At 42.4% G+C, this 22,914-nt stretch overlaps 1 protein-coding gene across 1 annotated transcript in view; it reads left to right on the forward strand.

Annotated features, from left to right (window-relative positions):
• The window catches only part of LOC147731320 (bestrophin-1-like), a 240,912-nt gene that overhangs the window by 146,465 nt on the left and 71,533 nt on the right, over positions 1-22,914 (forward strand). The window contains exons 6-9 of the mRNA XM_086958723.1: positions 13,846-14,000; positions 14,926-15,003; positions 19,134-19,286; positions 22,666-22,746. Of these exons, the coding sequence (XP_086814849.1) occupies positions 13,846-14,000; positions 14,926-15,003; positions 19,134-19,286; positions 22,666-22,746 (467 nt within the window). The remainder of the gene's footprint in view (positions 1-13,845; positions 14,001-14,925; positions 15,004-19,133; positions 19,287-22,665; positions 22,747-22,914) is intronic.

The raw sequence follows: 22,914 nt of genomic DNA on the forward strand, positions 1-22,914 counted from the left end.
TCCGTCCCAAACTGCATGCTTCCTAAATTCTAACACAGACCCGTAACGTCTCATGTTGTGTAATGCGCTGAATAGCCTATCTTAGTACACGGCCACTCTCCATGTCGCACGTGTACTGTTTAGCCTATTGTTGCACATCTCTCTCTCTCTCTCTCTCTCTCTCTCTCTCTCCTCCACACTCTCACTCTTCCTAACGACTGGCACCTAATTGGCGAACCACCATCCCTGGTGCACCACCCAATTGGCTCCAAATACCGCAAGTATTTGCACAAATTTGTCTTAAATAAAATCACATTGATACCATGTTACTACCTCTCCTTTCTGCTAAATATTGATGAAACCTAGATTGGCCAAAAAGGAAAGGACAGGTAAGACGACTGAGGTTCCCTAATCTGACCCGTAATAGGGGAACTACATGTCAGTGGCTTCTATGATGAAAATGCCTCAGGTAACGCGACCTTCCCCGTCCCGAATTGTCTCAATGCCCAAACAGTAAAAGTGATCGAAGCATCCCCGTCTTCCCAGAACGCCCCCAGTTTTGTATCAGCTGCCCCGGACGAGAGTTTGAAAAATGTCCCTCACCCCCGGTTGTAAGAGATGGGTCGACTTACAACTGACACAGGCCAGCCGTTGTTCCTAGAAATGATTTGTTGATGAACAAGCTACAGAGTTTAGAATTCGAGAAATGTCACTGAACGCTTACCAACTGAACTGTAGCCTTCTGCTAGATAACGCCCTTATGACACAAAGCAAGACGATAGTCCCTCACCCCAGTTTGCTATGTTCCTAGTTGTTTTCCATAAGACCCCGGTCACCCCAAGGATGAGTTGAATAGTTATCGCAAGCCCCCCCCCGGTTTTTAATGAAGTAGCCAGGTTGTAAGAGACTATGTAGAAATTAGAATGATGTTTGCGAAGTTAAGATTAGATCGAAATGAAGAAATTGTTGCAGTAAACCCTGTTGAAAGTAAAATGTTTAGCTGAAAGATAGGATGCATTGATATAATGGAAAATTGTTTAGCCTATGTTCATTCCTCAGAAAGATACCTATCAGACCATGGTGATAGCACGTTGCACTTTTTCGTAAAATACAAAGCCCTGAAGAACGGTATAGCTTTGTAAGACTCGTACTAGAAAAGTGGGTCTCTGCCAGAAGAACTGACGTGACTGTAATAAACAAATGCAATTAATAGGTATCAGACCTCGTACCACGACAATGAATGTAATACCAACAAACGCCAAAGAAATAGTTACGAAGGAAAGTTGTAGGGAATCCAGCAAACCTATCATCAATTATTTATACGTTGGTTGTAAACCCCAATGTAACGGATGTTTCCCCAGTTGCTTGGAGTTGGGAGAGAAATAGACTTATGTGATTACCTTCCTCTGCCAATTCTCTAAAGACTGTCTTTTCAAACTCATTTAAGGGTACCACTGTCGGAGGAGAGAGAGACCGGATGTGGGAGCACGCGGCCTGACTGCAGATCGTGGATCATCTGCGACTTTGGCCAAGGCGGGACCGCAACAGTAAGGAGTCGCAGGACGAGGCACTGTTTCCGGAAAAATGAAAGGAAAGGGCTGACCTGATGGCCCTGCTCGATGATCAACATGTGCCGAAAAGTCCCCGCCCTCTGAGCCCGGTCATGGGCCCGCCTACATGAAATTTTCCGTTCCCCTGGTCTGTTCCTGCTCCATCCCCGCTTCCTCCGACCTACCATAAGGACTACTCACACACCCCCTTCTTCCACCTGAACTCTTTGACAATCGACTCGAAAAAGAAAAACTGCAGTCAGATAGAATAGGGTTTTGTTGCAAACTAAAATGAAACTCGGGTGCCCTGTCTAAGGTACCCATGAAAGAATAGTTAGGACACAGGGCGAAAAAGGACCTTTTTGACCAGAAAAACGAGGAAAAGGTCATGCCCTGCAACGCAGGACCTGGAATAGAGCTGGACGCATAGCTCCACCGCCGGTGCTCAACAGTGCCAACAGAAGACGACAAAGAATGCTGAGAACTCACTAATAATGGTCCACGACAATAAGACACTGGAAAAAACAACACCCCTCCTCTTCGAACAGTGACACCCCTGATTATCGTTTTTACTGCGTCTCATTTCTCTCCCAGCCACCATTGTATTGATTATGCTCCAACCGAGTACGAAATGAACTTACATATGTAATAACCTATCAGTTCATATTCCGAATGACTATAAGCATCTATGAAATGTACCCAACGCTCTCACTACAGAATCATTTTTTTGTCCGATATTGCATTACTATGACTTTCCTGCAACGAGCTTAACGATGGGCCCGCCTCCTAAGATGAAAGATTTTAAATGTAATGTTTATGCACAGCTCCTTCGCCTGGGTTCCTACTTCTTTACTTATGACTGCCACAGTAGACATGGATAGGAAATAGGCCAGCAAGATGTCTTGGGAATGTTAAAGGGAGGACTGTGGAAAATGAATACGGTTTGGTAAACATTATCTGCGCCATCTTGCCTTTTCCCCCCGATGCCACACTTTTTGTCGTGCACACCCGCCATTTTAGGTGCCTTGGTCAGAACCACCCTCTGCACGCCACTGACCCCCAGCACGGCTCTTCGCCCTCACAAGCACCCCCCACGCACTGGTCACCCCCGCTCTCACATGCCTTGGGTCATAAACCCCTCTTCAGCGCAGCTCTGCCTCGGAATCCCATCCTGTTCCCAGCGCGACACCTCCCTTCATTCCTTTCATGGTCCCGGGTCCTTTGATACAACCCCCCTTTTCCTGTGTGCCCGTTTGTCTTCCTCGTTCCCAGGCCGCCACCTGGCCCTGCGGATACTGTTTATTGCCCCCCCGTACAGTAGGAAGCTTCCCCCCATCAAAAGACCCTCGAGTTGATCAAAACCCCCCACCCTATGAGATCCGATCAATCCCACACATTCCGTGAATCGGCGGAATGTCCAGCTGCGCGATAATCATCACCTGTTGTGACCGGGGTGGGGACTTCAACTGTAAATGTGTGTGGGAACGGGCCTGAAGGGGAGATTCCGAGGATGTCCTTTCATACTTTAAAGCATTACAAGAATGTGTTACCTGCAATAAAGATCATAAACCTGTGTATAAGAGGCCAGGCCTCAGAGATGCGGTTAGAGCACCTCGTGACGATACTTGCTGTCCGAACTGATGTGTTTCTCCTCCGGAGAAAATAAACCCTTGTTTCCTGCCTTCCAGTCTCCAGCGCCTGCCTCTTCATTGATTAATATTTTGTGGGTTAAAGAGGCGACACCGCCGGGCAATACTTAAGGATCTTTGTTTATTGGTTGCTTCCCACCTTTTTACAGAACGACACGACTTAAAATACAAATGTAAGCCAGAGGCCCTCACTGTGGGTGATTTGGTAAGAATCAAGCAGAGTGGATTCATTGAGAAAGGGCAGAGCAGTTATACCCAGCCATTTTCTGTGAAGAAAGTTCTTTGCAACTCTGCTATACTTAGCGATGGCAGAAGCGTGGCATGTGTTCGCACTTTCTGTGTGCAAGAGGAAGTGTCAGGCACTTGTCAATGATGTGTTAAGCACTTCTCAGGAACAAGATCAGTGTGTGCCATATGATGTTGTACACAGTAAACAGCGTACCAAGTGGATGTATGAAGATGATTTCCACATAGATAAAGGTTGTGGGGACATACAGCCACGTGACTGTGACGTTGCCTCGGCCCAAATTCAAGAGGTAGAGCAACAAGAGAGTTCAGCTAACCATGCGATTGAATGGGGGTGGTTCAGGTTAATGGTGCCTCAAGTCAACCTGTAAGATGTGAGAGTCCTTCTAGGGGTTACGTTGCAGAAGAAAACAGTATGAGCAGTCGTAGTCGAGTGATTGTTAAACCTAGTTGGTTTAAGGATTTTGAGTGCTACAAGTGGCTTGCCACTTCGGCCACATTTGTCTTGCCATGTTACCTAATGTTATTACTCAAGTTAAACTTGTACGTAATTTTCATTTTTGTTGTAATTATATAACTCTCTTGCTTCCTTTCCCACCTGACCTTCTACTGGTCTCCCACTCTTCCCCTCCCTTCTCTTTTTCTCGAGGGAGGAGATGTGTTGTGTTGGTATCCTCCTTCCAGAACCTTCCACCCTTTTCCCTCTTAGGCCCCCGTACACTTACCTCCATTATGATGTATGTTGAGTCAGTTGAAGGAAATTCGTTGGGGAGTAGGCACGTTGTGTTTTTCTGCGCTGTCCTCCCTTTCTGGTGTGCTGTTACGTCTGTAAATAAAGCCTGGTGTCTTTGTCTTTACACCTAACACACTCTAGAACACAACACTGCACACCAAGTTATCTCTGTTTGTCTTTATTTAATTGTCTATTTATTGTATTTTATATACAATTAACCCAGACTACATTGAATTTTGTCCTGATAACGACTCTAATCTGCAGATTGAAATGTCATTGACAATTAATACAGAACCAGTTTCATTAAATTTATTTGTAATAATTGGGCTGTATTTCTACTGTGAACATGTGCTACAAACAGTTCATAAAATAAAATCACACATATGGATCGTGCTAGCCTCAGCACTGAGCACTTAATCCTCAATTCGCGTTTTGCTCACCTCTGTAGTATGTACTTTATAGCTCTATATCACATTATCACTCTTGCTCTTTAAGGAATGTTATGCTTTGGTTCCTGTTCCATGTTCTTAGAATGGTGATGTGTTTGTCATGACCATTGCATACCTGTTACTCCACTTCATTGGTCGTGGGTTGATTCATTCTTACCATTAAATCCTAATGGTGAAACTACAACTTGAACTCTGACTCTGATTTACATAGCGGATCCATACTACATTTTATTGGCGACGATTGGAAAATATTTTGGACCTCGTTTTTTTTTTAATCAAACCCACCGACGTGAGCCGATCAGCTGTCATACTGTTGAGCTCAAGTTATCGCGTCTCAACGGAAACTGGCAATTTAGACACGTTTGTCTACATCAATGCGTTCTCTATTAACGCAACTTCAAAAACTGTGAGTTATTTATTTTAATTCTCGAATTACCTGAGGAATAGTAAAGCAGGCCTGACTTCACCGTTGGATTCAAATCGGAGAAGGATTCCAATCTCGAGCATCCCGACTTGTTGTTTCACGCGGCGCTTACGCATGCGCTGCACGTCCTTCATTCAGACGTCATCACGGGATTGCTGTCATAGCAACCTGCCTTGCCGCTCACACACGCGCTACACGTCTTCCAATAAGACGCAATCAGGAAGTCGCTACCATAGCAACCAGCCTCATTTGCCTTTTCTTCGCGAAGCGTTTTCAATACGAGTGTGCAAAAAGGCATTTTGCTTATTTTTAACGGTGATTTTGTCAGTGCAACGCGACTATCAAAACTATAGTCGATTGTTTCCTGCACAGGTAATTTTCAAAAAGTTAAAAGAAGAGATCGCCTGAGTTTCAAAAAGACTTACAAGTAAGAACATTATATTTTTATTTAAAATTGGCATTTGTTTTACTTCATTATGGCAACTTCTGGAAATAACAATAATGGTATTGTAGCACCTCCTTCATTTTTAATTGTTCCTGGCAAACCTCCTACACCATGGCACAAATGGCTACGTGTGTTCACTAACTATTTGGAAGCTATAGATGCTTTAGATTATCCTGCGTCTAGAAAAAGAGCTATCCTTTTCAATCATTTAGGAGATGCTGGCCAACAATTATTTGACAATTTAACAGTGGTACAAGCACCTGCTGATGATGACTCGTGGAATGTATACACAGAGGCATTAACACGTTTGGGCAAACAATTTAAAGATGATCCATCAGTCATGGTTGAGAGACATATGTTCTTTAAAAGAAAACAATTACAGGAGGAGTCCATAGAAGACTATGTTGCTACCTTACGAGTTCTTGCATCAAAATGCGAATTCGGAACTTATCTGGAGACTGCTCTACGTGATCAGTTAGTTTTTAATTGCTTTAATAAGAAGATCCAAGAGCGAATTTTGACATGTAAAAATCCAACTTTGGATGAAGTTATTGTTATTGCGAAAAGTATTGAGTGTTCTGTTGTCTCCTCTAAAATTTTAGCTGAACATACCTCTTCTTCAACTGTTTGCAATATTTCGCAGGCATCAGGGGACAATTGCAATGTTAATGTGGTTTCTAACCGTAATATTGGAAAAAAAGTTTTTGAACCCAAAACTAATGCATTTTGTTACAGGTGCGGTACAAAGTTTCACATTGCAAATAATCCAAAATGTCCTGCACAAGGTAAAAGGTGTTCTAATTGTAAACGTGTAGGGCACTTTGCTGCTTCGTGTCGTTTACCCAAAGATAAGTCTAAGGTTAATATGGTTTATTCCGAAGAAGAAATTTGTGATGCGTTAAATCTTTCTTCTATTTCGTTCATTCAGGTAAATGCTTTATGTGATTTCAGCATCAAGGGTCCTATTTGCACCATTTCTATTGGGATTCAGACCATACAGGTTATGGCTGACTCCGGATCCCCTATTACCATTTTGGATGAAACCACTTTTCAGTGCTCTTGGAATAACAAAGAATTATTCACTACTGATGTTAATCCTAAAGCTTTCGGGGGTTTTGACATAACTATGCGAGGATATTTTCCAGACAACATTGATTTTAAAGGTCGCATCATATATACTAAAATATATGTTGCACACAATGGCCGTGATATTATAGGTTGGCAAGACCAAGCCAGACTGGGCATTATTTTAAAACCTGGTCATCCTGAACCCGTTGTTTTAGGTGATCTCCCCATATTGTCTGTTTTTGATTATTGTAATGACCCCATTCTTTGCAATGTTTTAGAGAAATACAAAGTTGTTTTTGAAGATAAGATTGGGTTAGTGAAGAATTTTGAACATGATATTAAGTTAAAGGACAACGCCTGTCCTGTTATTCAAAAGGTACGACCTGTTCCCCTGTCTGTAAGAGAGGATTTGAGAAAGCACATCGAGTCTCTTATTGCCCAAGACATTATTTGTCCAGTCGAGTCTTCAGAATGGGTTTCTGCTGCCGTCGTAGCACGAAAACCTTCTGGGGAAATTCGTCTATGTGCAGACCTGCGAGTACTCAATCGTAACATTGTCATTGATGTACACCCTTTACCTAAAATCCATGATATGCTGGCCAACATCGGTAGTAGCAAATATTTCTCCACTATCGATTTGCGCTCAGCGTATCACCAAATCCCTTTATCTTTAGAATCTCAACCTCTCACAACATTTGTTACACCTTTTGGTGTGTTCATGTATAAAAGGTTACCATTTGGGCTTGCCTCTGCAGCCAGTATATTTCAAAGATTAATGGACTCTATTTTTTATAATTGTCCTGGCATTCAGGCGTTCCAGGATGACATTTTGGTTCATTCCGAATCCCTGGATCAACATTACATATTGATGGAGTATGTTTTAAAATCTCTTCAAAACAATGGTCTTACTGTCAACAAGAAGAAATGTAAGTTCTTGGCTAACGAGGTTGATTACTTAGGCCATAATCTCTCTAAAGATGGTATTAAACCCAAATCTTCTTTGTTGGATGCTATTAGAAATGCTCCTCCTCCTCTTGATAAAGACTCGCTCAGAGCATTTTTGGGGTTGAGTGAATATTACGCTCGTTTTGTTAGGAGTTATGCTCTAGTAGTTCAACCTCTTAGAGATCTGTTAAAAAAACATGCTAAATTTGTGTGGTCCTCTGAATCTCAATCCGCTTTTGACTCTGTCAAAGATTTGATACTCTCTGCTCCTGCCATTAAGCCTTTTTCCCATGGTGTACAATGCATCATTACTGTTGATGCTAGTTCCCGTGGTCTCGGAGCTGTTCTTAGTCAAGTGATTAAGGGTGAGGAATGCACTATTGCATTCGCTTCTCGTTCGTTATCTTCAGCTGAAGCAAATTACAGCACCATAGAGCGTGAAGCCTTAGCTTGTTCATGGTCTGTGGAAAAATTTAAAATGTACATTTGGGGTACCAGATTTCTTTTATACACAGACCACAAGCCGTTAATATACATGCTTGGTGAGAGTTCCTCCAATCGAGCTTCTTCTCGCTTAGTTAGACTATTGGCACGCCTTCAAGAATTTAATTTTGAGATAAAATATTTACCTGGTGGCAAAAACATTCGCGCTGATTGTTTGTCACGCATTCCTTTGTCCACATGTAACTTTGTCAACTCTGACTTGGAGTATGTGTTTGCCATTGATGATGCTCTTCTTGGTACTAAACTTACTAAACAAGAGTGGTTAAAGTGTATGGATAACGATTCTTGTTTACTCAATGTCAAGAAATTTTTGATTAAAGGTTGGCCCAAGGATAGAAGCATGTCAACTGAGGAAAATCATTATGCACAGGTTGCATCTGAATTGTCGGTGTCAGGTGACATCTTGTTCAGGCAAGACAAGTTCGTCCCACCCGTTGGCATCCGACAATCCATTATTTCTTTGGCCCATGAATCTCACCCTGGTATCACTGGTACCACCAATAAGATTAAAACCACTTATTGGTGGCCGGGTATCGATAGCCAGGTTAAATCCTTTGTCAATCAATGCCCACAGTGTCTATGCTCCGATAAACACTGGAAGTTGTCCAATGCACCACTTGTCCCTGTGGAATGGCCTGAGTCTCCTTGGCAGAAAATTGCCATAAAATCATAAATGTATAGGGTAGAAGCACAACCCCATGAAAGCATAAACATATTGGTACATGACCCATTACACTTTAAGAGTAGAAGCCTGAGCACAACAAAACTGCTTGTGTATAATAGCAACAGTGAAAAGGTGTGCGCACCACCCACACTGAAGAATTGAAGAAATGTAAAGAGACCAGCTCCTACGTAAACTACACCACAGAAAAGTATAATGCTAGTGCTACACAAGTGTCTAGGTCAGAAAATATAGCACACATCATATAAGCCGAAACACCCACTTACAGGATGAGAAAAGATTATAGCAAACACTGTTCAACATGACAACCATTGAAACACAATAAACTAAAACAAATAAAGTTGTCACCGTAGATCCATATTCATCGATACTTCTTCGCAATTCTCATAAATTAGTCCCAAAGGCTTTCCTTTTCCTTTAGTGTGACAACAATGTTCATTACAACTGTGCTACTTTACTGCTCCCAACACGAAGTACAATTTTTACAGTACCTGAAGCAAGTAAAGGCCATGCTGGAGGAAGCTTTAAATAGGTGAACATCGCGTCTCAGCAAAGAAGACTGCAAACATTTCCACAGAACTTACGCTGCGCGTAATGTAGAATACAAGCAAAATGAACACAGCAAGAATACTTATCACTGCAGTCACCAACTGCTCCTTCGAGATTACGTTGAAGAATTTGAAGAGAAAATGAAAAGCTTGCAGCAGCAGCAGCTTAAGGTCCGTCTGTGTACAATTTCAAGTGACGTGGTAGGCATTGCATGGACGCAGACGCAGGCGTGCCGGATGGCTAGAGGAAAATGCGTGCACCAAAGGGTCTGTAGCAGGAGTAGGCAGAAGTCACAGAGGATTGAAAGAAGACTTGAGGAGCAGGTGAGGCAGCGCGAGCAGTCGTTAACTTTTAAAATATAATAAGGCAGTTTTAATGATGCACTTAACTCGACAAGTAAAATAGCAAATCTGTTCAAAAGATATTGGTCGTTGTATACAAGATCTCCGTGTAAAAGTGAAAGTACTTCAGAAATAAGCACCAGTGTTGTTATTTTTAATTTTATAGAAAAAACGGGCACTGTCAATTTCCTTTCCATTTAGCAGCTCATCTCTTTCACGCTCAGCTGCTCGAGTGCTAGTTGTACTTCAATAACAATTTGCTTTCCGGTTTGTCATTCATTTCTTTCACGCTTGGCTGTTTATTTTTATTTATTCCACTTTCCACTAATTTTGAGATAAGGAATATCACTCGCCTTCAGCAATGCCCAGTTCCTTAAATACGCTAGCTCAAACAGCAGTTTAGAAAGGCCTCTGAAAGCAAATCACTGATGCTAGAGTCTGGCAAGCTTGTTTAAGGCAGACCGGTGTAAAAGTAAAATAACAAGAAAAGTGAAGCGCCCTGGGTAGGCTGTCCAGATAGTGGAGGACACTGGTGGGACTATTAGGGGCGTCCTTTCCCTGTTTTTCTTTTAACTTTAAAAATAGCTTAGTTTCTAGTTACTTGTATCAATAAAGTTCAATAAGGTTCATAGAATTATGTAGGTTCTCTCACCTTCGGTTTTCTTGAGGTCAAAACACGCAAGGTTCCCTTTGAAGCGTCGCCAAAATGTTATAAGTAATCTGGATAAAATGACAAGGTGTAGCCAAGAGGTCTTATCATGTAGAGGTTTATTTGATGTCCAAGTTAGGTCCAGGAAAGTCCATAGTAGGGCTCAATAGCATAGTTTAGTTGGTAAAGGGAATCCTACCAGGAGCTGGATGACCGCTGCTCAGCCCACTCTCTCCAACTGTCATTCTCCCCCACAAGCAAGCACTCTCACACATTCCAATCACACTGTCATCAGGCATTCTAACATTCTACACACACAACTCATTCATCCTTGCTGAGCAGCTGTCTGAGAGAATGTATTAATATAAATCAGATCACAACACATCCTCTTCCCTTAGAGACCACAAACAATAGTGAATGCAATAATGCAGCAAAACCAAGATAATTGATGAACAAGGTACATAGTGCATTATACATCAAAAGATATAGATGAAAATTCAAATGCAGCAACAGCTAAGGGAGAATTTGCAAAGCTTAAAGTACATAAGGCAAGATGGATGAGAATTTAGAAGCTGCAAAAGCTAAAAAAGAATTAGCACAGCCTTGAAGTACAGAATGCCAGAAAGCACAGCATGAGAAAGCACCGCTAGCAAGATAGCACATCACTTCTCCTCTCTTAGGGAAAAACAAATGGACATGTGCATAAATAAACTTTCAAGCAACTAGTACAAGCAAGAAAATAAAGAAGAGAAAAAGAAACAAGATGCGAGTTAAAAGCATAGTTGGAGATAGATTAATAAGGTAGGTACTTAAAGCACCAGCCCAACTATGTTTCCACACATCGCACAAAGGAGGCATAGTGTGGATAAACAATGTCCCACACACCTCCACCAACAACATAAATTGTTAAAATAATTATGAATCCATGAAAGGAACAAAGACAAAAGTGCATAAACAATGATATTAAAATATCCCACAGCACCATCAATGTCACAAACACCTCCAATATCCATGGATGATATCTAAATCCAAAATGCAACTGAGGTACCAAACAAACATCAATGAGGCAGTACACAAAAGTACACAAAAGTGCACTGCTAACCAGGAGGTAAACACCCCTCACAACGCACCTTAAACAGGCTAACTGGGAGGTAAACACCCCTCACAACGCACCTTAAACAGGCTAACTGGGAGGTTTTGTTTTACTGCGAGGTAGAATTCCCATTTCTAGATTGAACCCATCTTGGTTGATGAAAAGTTCTGCTGTCAACGTGGATTTAGCTAAAATCCGTGAACATGTCAAGAGCAAACAGGAAAGTTACAAAAATAATTATGACAAACGTATGCATGTCACAGAAAAACCACTTGTTTCTGGTGATTGGGTCATCATTAAGAAACCGGTTAAAATAACTAAGGGGCAATCAAAATTTTCTGCTCCTGTTAAGGTTTTAAAAGTTTCTCGTTCTGCAGCTCTTTTATTTGAAAGAGGTTGGTGGAACAAGAATGCTCTTATTAAAATCTCGGACCAACAAGCTAGGATCATTTCTTCCAACAAGCAGTCCTCTGATTTGCCTGAGGATCGTAGTTCTGATTGGTTCGGAGTTGGAGAATCCTCTATGTCTCCATCTGCTCCTTCATTTCCTTCTAATCCCTCTTCCCTTGATCCTTCCTTGTTAGCACATGGTGATTCAAATGTTCTTTCTCCCTCTCCCTATTTACAGCCTGTTTCCAATTCCATTGGTGCGGGGGATGGTAGGGATCTCAGTCGCAGAATCAGATCTGTTCCCGTGAGACTCCATGATTATGTTTTGAATTAATCTTATTTTTTTTAATGTATCCATTTATATTGTATAACTATGTTTTCTTGTGTCTGCTTTTCTTTTTCATTTATTAGGGGAAGGATGTGTAGTATGTACTTTATAGCTCTATATCACATTATCACTCTTGCTCTTTAAGGAATGTTATGCTTTGGTTCCTGTTCCATGTTCTTAGAATGGTGATGTGTTTGTCATGACCATTGCATACCTGTTACTCCACTTCATTGGTCGTGGGTTGATTCATTCTTACCATTAAATCCTAATGGTGAAACTACAACTTGAACTCTGACTCTGATTTACATAGCGGATCCATACTACAACCTCGCCGTTATTTTTTTGGCAAGTATTGTCTGATCTACATTATTATGAAAACATTGTTTTGAATTCACACAATCGTGATTATTGAGTCAACACTTTTGCTCTCAAAGGGACAACTTTACCTTGAAATATTAGCCTTCCCAGGACCCTGTGGATTCCAGAGATTCCCTAGGGTTATAAAATGCGCATTCCAAGCTTAGCCGCCCTCTGAATACCTCATGACCGTAGGCCCAATGGGCCCGAGAGAGAGAGAGCCAGACCTCACTGTGACGCAGCGCTGCTTCCACGACCAAGCCGCACGTAGGCGACTTACGTAACTCCGCAATTCCCGGCAGTACGTGACCTTCGCGTCGCGCTGCCCTGGAACGCCCGGGTGAGAAGGTCTGATTGCACACTTTACAGTAAGAAGTCACCTCCTGAAACCACTGGATGTGTTATTCTGTGCAGAGAATCTTCTCTTCCATGTGCTGAAGGTTCTGTCTGTCCTTCTGACAATGAGTTATCTTCGGCCAGTGATAGAAGAGTGTAGGTTGCCGTTGCCCATAAGGTATGTAGGTGCCTCTTCACCAAATAGTACGAAGGGGCAATATGTGAGCCAGTGGTTTACAATGCTCGGTACCGGCACTTAATTATCAACACCGGTACCTACGACAGTCTGCTACGTGGCGCTGTTTGTCTAATTTAGAGATAGGCACAACAGTTGTTTATTAATCCACTATACATTAAAATGACTGATACCTGACGACCTAGCTATTTTATAACTTTGGGCGCCTGTAATGGTCTGAACTGTCACACTTTTATCAGTGTGATGGTTAATAGTGATTGTAATGTCATTGGCAGAGTTGACGGGCAATGGGTGGTGCTAGTTGAAGTGACCTCCTGACAAGAAGTCTTCGGTCAGACAGTGGGTCATCCATTTTCTAAACCAAATACATCAATCTGGTGTTCCCAGTGAGGGAATTTCGAAAAAGCATAACACACAGCAAAAACTGCGCCCCAAGTCAGGTAAAAAAACACAAGAAATTCTTATGTTGGCTCTAAGGACGTGTTTTGCATACTCGTCATAAGGTGACTTAATATGGAAAATAAGTTGTAGGCAGTAAAGAAAAGTTACAGTTTGGCAGTGACGGCCAGGCGCAGAATTACTTAACTAACTGCACAAACCAACATGGAAAACAGACTCAGGAAATTAGTGCTATTTCCATGTCTACCATGGAATTCAGGAGTAGGAATTAGAAAGCTTCCAGCACTTGAGCTGTTTAGGCAGTTCACTGACAGTTAGAACTGGCCTTCTTCAACAACCGAGCTCTATGGCGCGTATGGCGTTTTATGTATAAACTGACTAGTTAAATTCAGATTTAAAAAAAAACTTGCAGTACGTGGCAGAGCTTTGCAGACACCCTTTCTTACCCCCAAGCAAAATGCGTACCTTTCTCAGTGCATGTTCAGAGCACCCGCTGTTCTTGCTGCTCACTACCTCTCTACTCACCCTCACAGGCCTTATGACACTGGATGAACACAACAAATTCGAGAACCTGAGCTCTCCCCATAACAAATTCTGGATCCCATGTGTCTGGTTCGCGAACCTGGCAGTCAAGGCTCGGAACGAGGGGAGGATTAGGGACAACATGGATCTGCATCTCATTCTGAACGTGAGTCCAGGCCATTGTTGCTGTAGAGGTGTTCCTAACCTTTGGGCGGGAGAGAGGAAGTAGGATGCAGAGAAACCTGCCTAGAGAGAGGAAAGCATGGAGTGAATGAAAGCAATCGGGAGAGGGCCGTAGGGAGAGGCAGTTGGATAGTTGGCTGTCTAGATGGATAAATGAAAATACAGATAGATGTTCAGGTTGCGAAAATATCAGGGTAGGGGTCTGAAATCACAGGGTTCAAGCTTCCAGAATGTCCTCTGTCCAACTTGGAAAGCTGCTACAAAAAGCATTTTCAAGCTAGCGCTTGTCTGAATTGGGACCACGTGGTGTGGTGAAAGATTAAAACCGGACTCCAACTACTAGCAACTCACAGTAAACCATCAGCAACTATTGAATGAATTACTCCTCACCCCTCACAGCTAAGTACCTTTTGTCAGGAATTGAACTGGAAGGATCAATCTTCCTCTATGTATTCACAAGAAATTTTAAAAAACGACCAGTTTGTTGTTTTAAAAAAAAATTAGAATGTGTCACTGTTTATGTGCCAAAGTGCCTAGCGGATATAACAAGGCATTATATTCGGCAAATAGAAAACATCTAAAATAAATAAACTTATCAAAAAGTGGATAAGAAGTTCTAGGGAAGGAAAACATATAGGTGGGTGGTTTGGTGCTTGAAGGGAGGGGGCAGTAAAAATGGCAAGAGTCAGATGGATGAATGCAGAGGGGAGGTGGAGTAGTTTGGCAAGAACCTACTTGGGTGTCTGATTAAATCAAGGCCAAGGCACCTCTATCCTCCTTCAGGGTGGTGTTTGTCAGATGTCGCTCATGTTGGCAGTAGTAGTGCTTTCAGTGATGGAAGGCAGATATGAGGGGTAGACACCAGTCAACGTTATTATGTGTCTTTCTCACAGTCTCTTCATTTACAGGAACTAAACTCCCTGCGGACACAATGTGGGAAGCTCTATGGATACGACTGGATCAGTGTGCCCCTGGTGTACACACAGGTGAGAACATGTGTGCGGCATGGATCAAACTGACAAATACTGTGAGGCACACTTGTCTAGTCTGACAATTCTCCCACTTTCTCTGACTTTGTAGACTAGTGTCCAGTGCAGTGTCTTTTTTTAAGGTAGGCCTTCTCCTTCGCATCTGTTTTTGACAAAACAACAGGAGAGGGTTGACAAGACCTTATGACATGCCATCTTACACAAGCAATGTTTGAATGGAAGCTACACATTGTCTGTATCTAGAACAAGATGGTGACGGTAGTAAGCAATCTCTGAGGGCTCCTTTGTTGGCCATTTCTGGTGCAGAAGCAAGGTCACATAGAGAAAGTAGAATATTGGATATGTTTTCTGACACATCACATGAACCTTCCCTTGCAGGTATTATGTGAGTCCCTTGTAATGGTGATTGCAGAACTTGCAATTGCTACTCTGTATTTCACTGACAGAGTCTACGTGGCAGGAATGTGCATGGATATGCATGTTGCTCTATGCATGTGTCTAGCAGTTTATCCCACTCTGACTTCTTCCCTTGGATGTGGGTAACACCATTGTGTGTATGGCATTTTCTGATTCTGTAAAAGGTCAGACAAGCATAAAACCTGCGATTTGCTGCTCTGAGCAACCTGAAGTTCAATCCTGTAATTTTAAATTGAAAGCATGCAAGAGCAAGATGTACCCCAAAATTTTAGACACCCCAAACTTTACCTCAATTAAAAGTCCCACATTTACTGGACCGGTGCTCTTGTTACACCTCAATTTAATGAGGCAATGTGTCCCGCATTAAGGCACCTTCCATAGCATCGGAAATACAATTTATTAAGTAAATGGGTCCACTCAATAATTGTGTTCTAGATCAATCGAAAACGTTAGGTTTTACTACTGAATAAAAAAATAAAGTGGTACAAAGTCAATGCCATAAAGGCTCTTGGTGTAAAGTTATACAGAGAATCAAAAAATCTGCAATTATTCTAGGTCTCAAGACAGCAGCACAATCGGGAAATTAACGGACAGTATCCCTAGTAGAACAGAAATGTCTTCTGGTTCACCCCCAAAATGGAGGGTTTTTATACATATTTTTTGCATATGCCATTACAGAATCTACAGATTCAATGTGCTGTGAACAAATATAGCATTTTGTCAGGAATTCAAAGCACATGAAAAATAAACGCCATATTGCCTTCACACCTAAGCACCATCCCATCACATGAATAATTATACAGCATTCTTTATGCTTATGTTACCAAGAGATGCTAGCACAAAATTAGATAAATGAAAAATAATGTTGTATGAATTAATAGCCACTGTGAACCAACAGAAAGATCTTGGTAAATGTTTCAAGTTGGGATTGAAAGTTAATTGAGAGCGGAATAACAATAACAGTGGAAATAAACCAGTACATTTTAGCTTGCCTTGTGCTGCAGATTTTCCAAGGAGAAAAGATGGGCGGGGGGGGGGGAGGGGACATGATTGGCAGGGTTGACCTTCATCTTGGACAAGATGGCGTTTATATCTAGTTTTAGCCTAGTTAAAGTATGTCAGGAAAACACACTTCTACACATCACAGAAAATGTGTTTCAAAGCAGCAGTACTATACCAATGTATAAATGTGAAATTGAGTATTAAAATGCATTCCGCACATTGTTAATGATGCACTAAAATATAAGCTCACAAAAAACTTTGACGAACCCAAGTATTCCTAATATATGTTTTTTTGAGCAGAGGCTACTGTTAGCCATTTTCCATAAACATAAGTAAATAGTTAAAATAACTAAAATAGATGAATCCTCATGCAAGGAACGGTGGAAGTAGCGTTTACCTACCAAGTCTTCATTGTTACGCCAAGGGTTCTTTGACAAATAACTCTAGTGACGCTGTGATACCATCTGTTCCATGCCAGATATTTCAAATGATACTAGAGATAGCCATCCCAATATAATTCTAGTGATGGCAAGGATAGCCTGCCTAATTGTTCCTGTGTAAAAATAGTTTACAATTTACAGAGATACTCTAGCTAGTAATCTTTGTGGCCCTGGAGATTACTGACAGATGCCACTAAAGTCCAACACAGCTTCTGATTGAAGTGTTTAACGAAGTCTAGATAGACCTGGTACTTAGCTTTTTTCACTTCTTCGTCCTCTTCCCAGGGATATTGGATGGTCTCACCACTTCCTATGGGGCTTGGATGAGCTCACTCTTCTTCTTTTTTCCCAAGGACCTTTCACTGCCTCACTTCCTCCTGTGGCCCTAGAATAATCTAACCTATTTGCCTTCTTTCCAATGGCCTTGTTTAGTTTTATCTCTTACCCCGCTTCCTGATGGTCCTGGATTTCATCTTTTCTACTTGGTTCAGCTGCCTAAGGAGATTCCATCATTCCAAAAACATATATCACACATTTTGATGAGGTCCAGGGCATAGAGCATAAGAATGGACTCCCTGACCTTCCAACCCTCGTCACATTTGTGCGTTGGTCTTTTTTTGGAGAACATCCACAGAATTGAGAACCCCATGCTCTTCTGAGGCACCTCTTTAAAAGCAAAGAAATGTGGGGAAAATGTTGTTACCGCCTCCCTTCGGGCAGGAAAAAGATCTTAACATCTCATTTGGGGCCCTTTTAACAAGGTCTTTAATCCATTGTTTTTGAATGATAGGCAGTGGATCTCTCCAAAGTCACAAACATATGTTTTCCTGTCAAACATTCTCTCTGCTATGTGTGCTTTCTCATAGCGAAGCAACATCCATATAAATCATCATGGGCCAGATGTAGGTCGCCCAATACTGGTTGGTAATGGCCGAAATTATCGAATTTCGGCCGTTACCGACCGGTATTAGGCTTTTGAGATGTAGATGGCAATTTTCCAGATTCGGTAATTTACCGAATCGGTATTTTAAGGAATCGGTAAATTACTGATTCCTTAAAATACTGATTCAGTAAATTACCGAATTCTTAATGTAGGGAGCACTCAAATGAGTGCTTTTCCCATTTCAGGATTCGTTATTTACCACCAACTACAAGTTGGTGGTAAATATCGAAACCCCCAAAAAAGGCAAATTTTTGAAAATTATAACTGTGCCATGTGGCAGACATACATGCCCTTAGGGCATGTATGTGTGCCACATGTGCACCCATGCACTATTCAGGGTGTCAAAGAGAAACACTGCCACCCTTGAATGTGCTCCCATTTTACAGAATCGGGATTTACCGATTCAGTAATTCCCATTCATTCCTATGGGCCTGGAGGCCCAAAGGGATGAATGTGAAATACTGAATCGGTAAATAACGATTCGGTATTCACAGAATCTTACAGATTCTGTAAAATTTACCGAATGAATACCTACATCCCATTTACTGATTCTAAAATACCCAATCAGTAAAATTTGGTATTTTAGAATCTGTAAATCTGGATACCTACATCTGGCCCATAGTGTCTTGTGTGTGGAAAAAGAGGATCACACCGTCATAATGTGACGTAAGACATAAACTACCGGTCAGGCCTACTGCATTCACTCACATTGATGAAAAAATACATATTTCATGGTGGCCATGCTCTGTCTGCATCATTCTCTTACCCTGTATCCTCCCTGATCTCACCCTTTCCATTGCTTCCTGTGGACCTTGGATGGTTTCACCTCTTTCTCTATTTTCTTAGAATATTGTTTCTCCCTAATGTTCCTTATTTTACCCTGGAGTTTGGCTGGCCTCTACGGGTCCTCCTGTTAACCCTTTTTACCCTGGACCTTGGTTTGGCTTTCGTGTCCATTTTTTCCAATGGATTTTAGCTGGCATATCATGTTGCCACTTTTACCCTTAACCTTGGTTGACTTTTTCTGCACCCCCACTTATTCTAGATATTGTTAGTCCTCTCTTCTCACTTCTTATGCCGAGGATCTTGTCTGGGCTCTTGCGTACCTCCTTTTAGCATGTGCTACCGTCTTTAATCTTCCTCCCATTTCCCTGATTCTCAGCTGATCTACTCTCTTCCTTCTTTTACCATGAACATTGAGTGGTCTCAGCCCTCCCAATTCCCTTAACCACTGGCTGTAATCACCACTATCCCTAGACCTTGCCATATTTCCACTGTGTCTGTGAGCCTCATATATGATCCGTCCTCTTCTTCCTGTCCCAAAGGTTGTAACTGTGGCTGTGTACAGCTTCTTCCTAGCATGCCTGATAGGACGGCAGTTTCTGGACCCATCGAAGAAGTACCCCAGCCATGAATTGGACCTGTATGTGCCAGTATTCACACTTTTGCAGTTCTTCTTCTATGCCGGATGGTTGAAGGTGAGTTTGAATGCTGTAAATGATCTCTCAAGAAATGGCCTGCTCTGACTGTTAACTGAATTCTTCTCAGTCTAGCAAACATTTCAGAGGGCAGATGAGAAGACGAGGGATTGAATTTAAGTTTGAAGTCAGCCTGGTGAGGAAGTACCAAAGAGGAGTGGCTAACTGAAAGATGAAAGGTCAAGCCTAAAGACATAGTTTTTGAAGCCTGTGACATGGGAGATGAGGAGAAGCCTGGCGTCAGTGATGAAGTGAGGACGTCCATAACGGTTTATGCAGTCAGCAGTAAGTGGGGGACGTCCATTGAAGTCTGTTAGGAGCTGCATGAGAGATTGCAGGACTTCTGTGTAGTGCTTGATTCCTGCAAGGATGGTGGGCAGTGCTAAAATAAAGTCAACAATTAAGTGATGAGGGGGAAAGTGACCCCTTTGACAGGAAGTTTGCACCCTAGAATTCTTTGGGGCAGTTTGTTGCGAAAAGTGAAAACTCCACTGAAGTCGCAGCTGTTATTCTCAGAAGTGTGGCTCAATGATTAGAGCGGCAGCCCCTGATGCAGAGGTCTAGCCCGGGACCAGGGTTCAATTCCCCGCCTCGGCAGGTCTTGGGCTCAAAATTCCACGGACCTGATAATTCTTGCCTTGGTGCCTATTCCAATCATGGAGTCCCACTCTGCAACTCTGGGCAATAGCTTGCTTAATCTCCACAACGGCCCCCACAACGCTAAGGATGCCTGGCCTCCACCTTGGGGGTGCCCAGGAGTGGACGCCTCACAGGGAAAGCCAGGATGGGTTCCACAGCGGTATTCGTACAAGCGCCTTGAGACTCTTGCGGGTGAGTAGTGCGCTATACAAGTATCAATTTACACTAGAAACAGCCCCAACAAAAAAGTCAAGCAAGGAACCAATACCCGACTAAATTTAACAGTTTACCTGTTTGCATAACTGGTGATCCTCAACCAGCATGTGACGGTGAAGAGGCTTAGTGTGCAAGTATTTTGGGCCTGGGTATGACAGAGAACTGATATTATTACGAAGGTAACTGTTGTACTACAAAACCACACTCCCCACATTTCTGAGGGTGATAATCCCGAATGTGCAACGTTAATAAAGCTAAGTATAGGAAAATGCTACCCTAGAATAGACCTTTGCTACCAAAAGTTGTGTAGTAGACGATGTCAAAAACATCACCAGCTTAGAGTAAAAACATTCCTGGAGCACAAAATGAGTATTTTGAAATGTACAAATGTATTGCACAATCTAATTAAGTTTGAGCATACAAGTAATTTATTATTATATTTTGAAAATGTGGTTATGGAAAATCTCACCACATGTGCTGTATTAGGCAAACGTAATACATGAAGTTGTCAATATTGTTCTTAGTCTAACAATAGCTGTAACTACAGTGGGTGATAACAGATAATCAGATGACTTTTTTCATTGTTGTCATCAGATACTGCGCCAAAGAGAAAACTGCCAGCCAGTTTACCGCTGTGACTTTTCACACTGTCATATGGGTTTTTGGGAGCAGAATATAGACTTTGGGGAACTGAAAGCGTGGTCAAGCGTGAACTGCAAACATGTGGACAAGTAACATCAATGGTTTGGATAATAAGGCAGTGCGATTAAGATGGTTCAGTTGGCCAAAAAGGCCAGGCAGATCTCTTAGGGGACTACAGCTGTGGTAAGGTCGTCTGAGAAATAGTATAAGGTGAGAAGCTTAAGCTGCGGGAGACCGAACTGATACTTTGGGAGACCTAGGTAAATTTAATTGTCATTATGCGGGCCTAAAGTGATGACCACCAAAAACGTTTTGGCAAAGGGGGGGAAGAAATAGAATATTTTTTAAGGTGCTAAGTTTGTGAAAGGATGCTGAGATCCCTTTGCCACTGTTAGCATCTACAGCCTCTTCATTCCGAAGAAAGGAAATTACTTCTCTGAGAGATAGGGAGAGCAACGCCCACCTTCACTTCCACAATAGCTAAAACGTCCTAGAACCTTAGCCCATGTCTCAGTCTAGGAAATAAATAAGTGTGCTCCTGGTAATGCCCACTTAGCTAGCATTGTAATGTATTATTTCCTAGTTCATCTAGGCCCTGTGCCTAAGGCTTCAACCTACAAATGTCTGTGCTCTTTTTCTGATGGATAGCAGTTCCTGTTTGCTATCTCTGATGTTCTTTGCTCATCTTCCCTTGTCTCCCTGATATTCTCCAATGCCTTGCTTGCCTCCTCCAATGGACACCTGTCCCTGTTACTTTTATATTCTCATAATGTACTGTACTTTTCTTCTCTTGGGGGCATAGTTAGCAATGTATCTGGCTCTGGAGAAGTGTGGCTCAATGATTAGAGTGGCAGACCCTGATGCAGAGGTCTAGCCCGGGACCAGGGTTCAATTCCCCGCCTCGGCGGGTCTTGAGCTCAAAATTCCACGGACCTGATAATTCTCGCCTCGGTGCCTATTCCAATCATGGAGTCCCACTCTGCAACTCAGGGCAATAGCTTGCTTAATCTCCACAACGGCCCCCACAACGCTAAGGATGCCTGGCCTCCACCTTGGGGGTGCCCAGGAGTGGACGCCTCACAGGGAAATCCAGGATGGGTTCCACAGCGGTATTCGTACAAGCGCCTTGAGACCCTTGCGGGTGAGTAGTGCGCTATACAAGTATCAATTTACAATTTTACAATGATGCCCCTACGCTCTACTTTTTTCTCGGATGGGGGGCATCTGTCCCTTTGTCTCTGGCTATGCACTGATGTCCTGTGCTTGTATTCTGGTGACCGACACCTATGCCTGTGTCTCTAGCCTTCTCTTGATGCTTAGTACTATTTCTGGATTTTGGGCCACTGTTCCCGTGTTTCTAGATTTGCCCTTATACCATGGTTCTTTTACTTATGGTGAGCATCTGTCGAAGTGTGTTCGATTATGACCAGTGCATTATAAATAATGACCTGTCTCACTGGATTTCACTTTGCTGTGATGTTCCTCTCACTTATTAGAATCGAGGAGACCTGATTACTGTGTTTCTGACTTGGAACTGGTGCGTTGTGCTCATTCTCTGATCGCAGGCACTTGTTTCTGTGTGTCTGATTTTTCCTAATACTTTGTGCTCTTCTCCCAGGGGGTGGCGCCTTTACCTCTTTCTCTATCTTTCCCCCGATGCCTTGTGCCCTTTCTGTAATGCAGGATGCCTGTCACTGGCTCTGATTTTGCCTTTATGCCTCATGCTCATGCACTCGTCTCAGTGTCTCGAAATTTGTTGCTAAGCCATGTGTCCTTCTTCTGACATTAGACTAACAGACACCTGTTTCTGAGACTCTGTTAGCAGTATTTTTGCTCTGCCTGAGGACCAGTTGATTAAACATTGTGCATGTTCACTGTGCAGGTGGCGGAGCAGCTCATTAACCCCTTTGGAGAAGATGATGATGACTTTGAAACCAACTGGCTGATTGACCGAAACCTACAGGTATTGATCAGTGTCTGATCCTTTGACCATGAGGCCTAATTGCACCTCCCCAACAGCAAGTGCTTCTCTCAGCGAGGCCACTAGATGGCTTTTTCTGTTCATCTACCCCTTTAAAAGTTTGTTTTGGAATAAGCATCTCAGAGAATACTTGTTCCCGACTGTACAGGC

This window comes from Lissotriton vulgaris, chromosome 2_1 (assembly GCF_964263255.1).
Source record: "Lissotriton vulgaris chromosome 2_1, aLisVul1.2, whole genome shotgun sequence".
NCBI lineage: Eukaryota > Metazoa > Chordata > Amphibia > Caudata > Salamandridae > Lissotriton > Lissotriton vulgaris.